Raw genomic sequence first — 5,663 nt, forward strand, 5'->3', positions numbered from 1 at the left:
ATAAATGGTCTCAGAAAAACAAGATGGGAACACACGACTTTTAGAAGCAGATGTGAATCCACGCCCGAGCACGCGACCCCACAGGTCACACCCACCCCTTGCTCGTCCAGCTTGAGCAGCTGCTCCGAGACCTTGGGCGAGCTGGCGGCCTGGCGAAGACACTGGATGCCGAGCTCGGGAATGACGTATTCCAGCACCTCCTTGAGTGGCAGACCCCGTGCGGTGCCGTGCCTGGCGGTGGAGGGGATCGCGTCTTCCAAAATCGCTCCTCTCAGTGTTGTGAGCTGCAGGGGCAAAACAGAAGACTTCAGGGAACACGACTCCCGGGTACCTCTTTAGTGCCCCATCGTCTGGCTGCCCTAAACAAGGCAGAAGAGGAGCAAGGCTCTTTTCTGGGTGAGATGAAAGGGACTGAAGAACTCGCCCGCACAGCCGTAAATGACAGCAGCACCCAGGGGTCAGGCACAGGCCAGGTGGGGCTGAAACAATCAAATGCCTGAGAAGGAGGCGACCCGATGCCCAGCCACACTGTGAAAACTGAGACACTCCTACAACTCCCAGCATCACCAGCCATGGAGGGGGACCTGGACGTGGACAGCCTATGACACCCATGAGCAGGGTGACTCAAGGCTGTGAAGACCACCACAGGACGCCTGGCACTGGTGTGCCACTCTGCGTGCTGGTGATAGAACTGTATGCAAAGACAAGAATGTTCTCCATCAGTACGAACACGGCAGCCACCAGCCACGTGGCTACTGAGTACCTGAAATGCGACTAGTGCAACTGAGGACACAGCTTGCTAATGTCATTCAATTATTTTAAATTTAAATAGCCACCTGTGGCTAGTGACCATTGAATTGGACAGCATAGGTCCATAACTTAAGATATGTCACTTTGACAGAAGGGCTTCATCTCTGTGCCCAGCCCAGAGCACAGGTGCCACCGAAACACCAACGCAGTAGGTGAGAGAAACATGTGGGCCTGCACACACTTGTGCAAACTGCAGGGAACTAGAAAAAAGCCCCCCTTCCTCTGTCTCATCTGGAGTAGTCAACGAAAATACACATTCTGGAATATTTGCCAAATATATATATACCTCTAATGAAAATGGGCTAAAGACATAACACCTAAAGAACAGGCCAGATCTAATGCTTTACATAATCGGCATCTCTACTTATTCAGTTCCACATCCTGTGCCATTTGTATAAAACAATCTCACTTTTCACTCAAGGCAGACAAGGAGGAACCATCCTGGGTCGTCAGTGTCACAAGGTGTGTGCACACGGAGCCCCTACACTGGCAAAGCCACCAGTCAAGCGTTCACCCCAACGCAGGCTACCTGATTGTCTGCGTTAGATATTAAAGTCGTTTTCACACTTTGATGTGAATTTATAGTCCATTTTTGTTCTCTCTGTCTTAAGCCCCCAAACCTTGCATTTTTTCATGTTATCCTTTCTAACATATAAGGTGGCACTAAAATCATTGCCACTGAACACCCATGGCCAGTGTCCAAATGTTGTACGTGGAATAAAATACTGCAATCCCCTTTTCAATTACCTTATCTGTTGTGATCATTAGCATTAAGAAATAAATTTGGTACCCGACCTAAAAGAAACTAAAGCACGGGTATGAAGTGGGGTTCGACGTGAGCCCAGGACTCAGCGATGCACGGGACTGTTACCTCGCTCGTCCTGAACGCCACCCTGTAGTTGAACTGGGACCCTTCCTTCTCCTTGGGGTCTTCCACCTTCTCTCTCCGGATGCTGACCGCCACCGGGCCGAGGTTTTCATCTATCCCAAAATAGTTCTGGTGCTCTGCCAAGGAACAAAAAGAAAAGAACACAGCGCAGCATGGATATCTTTTAGTCTGTGTTATCTAATCTCTATGAAACAGCTCCCGTCTTAGGTACAACCATTTCCCCATAGGCGTCCGATCAAACTTTCTGGGGTCCAGTTTAGAGGCACTTTCACATCTCATGTTCTGTGACACAAGCCCCCGGGAAGCAGGAGCTTCCCCCACCCACAGTGATTCTGCTAGGACGTAGTCAGCATCGTGGGAAAGAGCACGTGGCCACTCTTGGGAACAGACAGAACAGGACAACAGCTACTTATGGAGTCAGTACTGAAAACTGTCTCCCGCCCCGGGGGAAGGGGACCGTCCTTGGCTGAATGAGGGCACCAGAGGTTACCCACCAGGCCACTCAGACCCGTCAGACTAACCTTGGCCTTCCGTGGAGCTGCAAAGATCACCATTTCCTTATGATGTCACTAAAGGACCTAAAGTCTTAGGCAAAATTGAGTGACGGGAAATACATAAAAGGTCGTTAAGTTGCTAAGGTCAAATTATATCTACAAATCGTACAACTTAGTTTACTGTGTGGCAGCTAATCTCTTCTTCCACATACAGTCATTGGTCCCTGAGAGGGATCTAAAATCACATGATCTCACGTAGGAACGGACGCTGAAGATGTCCTCTGTCCTCCCGGCTCAGGACCCTCCAGGACACCCTCCCTAGGTCATTCGTCTCTTGCGTATCTGTGCACTAACAATGAGCCAGGCACTGTTTCAGACACAAGGACACTGGGAGAACATTCCGGAAAACCATCCACCCTCATGAAGCCAATATTCTCGCATGAACCCTTCCAGTGACGGGCAGCTCAGCACTGCATGAGCACATCCCTCTGGACGGCTGGACAGGCTCCTGGTCACTGAGCTCTGCTAAAAGTAGTTGGAAACGCTTCACTGAAGCTTCCAATCCTTAAGCGTTTCCTCTGACATGACCCAAACTTAACACAACACTGAAGATGCAGTCCGATCCTTCCAAAACAGAGGGAGCAATTACCCCAATGTTTATTAATACAGCTTAAAAATTCACCTATTTTTAGCGGTCCCCTCAGACCAGCAATTGATGCAGAGCAGGTGGTCACCACGAACCAGCTGTCATTCATTTCTGCATGCACCGCGGCCGGGCCAGTTCTCCAAGGTGCACGCTCACAAAACCCATGTTTTCCACCCTATATGCAAAACACTGCATTCATCCCTTTGGAATGTCACCTATTGGTTTCGGCAAATGTTGCCTGACTCCTGGTTTTCAGTGAAAAAGAAACATATTCTAGTGGACGTTGATAAGCTTGAAGGAAATCCATGGGTATTCCAGAGGCTTCTGGTTATGCTAACATTTTCTGCCACGATAATTTTTGCAGGAATAAGAAATGTTTTTTGAGAACGTAGAAAACAGGATGGGTTGAACAAAGGAAAGAGGCCCCTGCGTCACTCAGGGCAAACATTGTCCAAAGCCACCACTGGATATGGGCTAGACCTTGAAAAGGCAAATCTTTCGCTTCTGTACTGTGTGTTGGAAAAGCAGCAAGTAAACTATTTTAGGGGCTGAAAGGTGAATTATGGACTCAGTAAAATCCCAGACTTGTACAAAAGGAAACAAGCCTTTTCTTTTTCTTTTTTTTTTTTTTAAAATCCAGGAAATACATCTCTTGGGTATCCTGTGTACTGATAATGGCCAGCGTAACCGCTGCACACATCAACAACTGCAGTGAAATTAGACATACATTTAAGGAATGTCCTGGGTTTGAGGAGGTATGACCCAGAAGCATTTATCTGTGACTTAAACCAACACTTAAAAATATATCCAATGAAAACAGATTAAAATTTAATTGTCTGCTCCAGACTATTAGGTACATTATTATTTCATTATTTTCCTAATTTGGCATTAATGACCACTGCACCGATGGCTTATACTAGAACCTGAAGAAAATGCATCTTTGAACGTAAAACTACACCAGTTCTGAATTTTCTTAATTGTCGTTAGTTAACTATCCTGACAAAATCCTTATCTCAGTGGATTATTTACCAGAGGCCAATACATTCAGAAGGATATTCAGAAAGTACACAAAAACACAGCTGGTCAGTGGCGAAAGCTGCCTTCTCAGAATACACTTCAGTAAGTCACTTGCAAAAATACTCAAGTCATGTCCATATGAGGCATATGACAATTCCCGTGACATGAACCAAAAGAGCTTCAAATTGTTCTAGGGAGGGAAAGAGCGAATCAATGAGACGCCTTCTCATGGTAAAAATCAAGAGCCCCAGAGTAAGAGGTTGGAGTCAGTGACTAACGCCCGATGACCAACAGTCACGGCAGGTGCGTGACTGTCACACTTGGCAGAGGCAGGGAGGGCTGGTGAGCACAGGGACGCCCTGGGACGGGCATTCCTCCATTGTGATGGTGGTGATGGGGACGTGTCATATCCATTTGTCCAAACTCTCAGAACTGTGCACAGAGAAGGGCGGGTTTCACTGTAGGTACAGTGTACCTTCATTTCTAGCATGGCGGGGAGGCTGGTGGTCCTTGCACATGGTTGGGCCTTTCACACAGAGCTGGGTCATGGCCACACCACTCCCCACCATGGCCTGCCAGGCAGGACGACACCTGCTGTCCAACCCAAGGTGGATGTTCCTGCACGCCACCTCTCAGCTCCGGGTCACCTGGCATCACCAGGCTCAATGGCTCCCTCCAGGCCCTTCTCTCATAAACCCCCTGCCTCTAAGGGTGACAGTGAGAAGCAGCCAGCTGCAGAGGCGCACTGCCAGGAATGTCTCCCACTTTTCCCCACGTGACATTCTTACCCAGGGAGCAAGACTCAATCCAAACCTCACCTCCACTGGAACTATTCCCCTCACCTCCAGAAGAGGCTAAATCCTGCAACCTTTACATCCCCGAGGTCTGGTAGAATGGTGTCCAGTCAATGACAGGCGCTTCATAAAGTGTTTGAACCACCGGACTATAAAGTAGGCTTCCTTGGTATTGTCCAAAAGGAACGGCTGTATCTGACCTCAACCAGGAGCATCAGAATAAAAATGAGGAGCCACACTCATTGCTGGGAAGTGGCAAGACAGGGGAATGGTCTTGGGTCCCAGAAATGCAGCAGACATGTCCCCCACTGAGGCACAGAACTGGGAACTCAGGCGCCTATTAGAGCTTGCAGCCTGCATCAGTGTCCTATCGCTGCTGTAACAACCTGCACAAAGTCAGGGCTTAGAACAACCCATTCACTCTCACAGCTCTGGAGGCCAGATGTGCAAAGGCAGTCTCAATGGGCAAAAACCACACATCCTCAGGTCCTCAGGACACTCTAGGGGGAACCCATTGCCTTGCCTTTTCCAGCTTCTGGGGCTACGGGCCTCGCTTTCCTGGCCCAGGACCCTCCCTTCACCTGCAGAGCCAGCAGCCAGCATCCCGCTTCAGTGGTCCCCTTACCTCCCTCTTCCCCATCAAGGCTCCCCCTGCGTCCCTCGTATAAGGACACCTGTGAGGGCATTTAGAGCCCGCCTGGGTAACCCAGGATAATCTCCCCATCTCAGGATCCTAACTTAGTCACATCTGCAAAGCCTTTTTTGCCAGATGAGTAACATACACAGGTTCGAGCGACTAGGACCTGGATACCTTTGGAGGTGTTCAGCCCAAAGCACACACATAATCCACTGCAACTCATGTATTCTAATACCGAGCAGGGATATGTCTCAAGTGTGTGCCAGACTCTGATCAACACTGGGATGGGCTATCGAACAAGACACAGTGCCTGCTCCAGAAAGTTATAGTGCTGTGGGGGTGACCACACAGGACACAGACAGGAATTACCCCTTAT

At 49.0% G+C, this 5,663-nt stretch overlaps 1 protein-coding gene across 1 annotated transcript in view; it reads right to left on the minus strand.

Moving 5' to 3' along the window:
• The window catches only part of SIPA1L2 (signal-induced proliferation-associated 1 like 2), a 112,044-nt gene extending 107,619 nt beyond the window's left edge, over window positions 1-4,425 (minus strand). The window contains exons 1-3 of the mRNA XM_008591748.1: window positions 4,332-4,425; window positions 1,682-1,815; window positions 96-284 (exon numbers count right to left, since the gene is read on the minus strand). Of these exons, the coding sequence (XP_008589970.1) occupies window positions 96-284; window positions 1,682-1,815; window positions 4,332-4,425 (417 nt within the window). The remainder of the gene's footprint in view (window positions 1-95; window positions 285-1,681; window positions 1,816-4,331) is intronic.
• Between the last annotated feature and the right edge of the window lie 1,238 nt (window positions 4,426-5,663).

The sequence above is a fragment of the Galeopterus variegatus genome, unplaced genomic scaffold, assembly GCF_000696425.1.
Source record: "Galeopterus variegatus unplaced genomic scaffold, G_variegatus-3.0.2 Scaffold7248, whole genome shotgun sequence".
Lineage (NCBI taxonomy): Eukaryota > Metazoa > Chordata > Mammalia > Dermoptera > Cynocephalidae > Galeopterus > Galeopterus variegatus.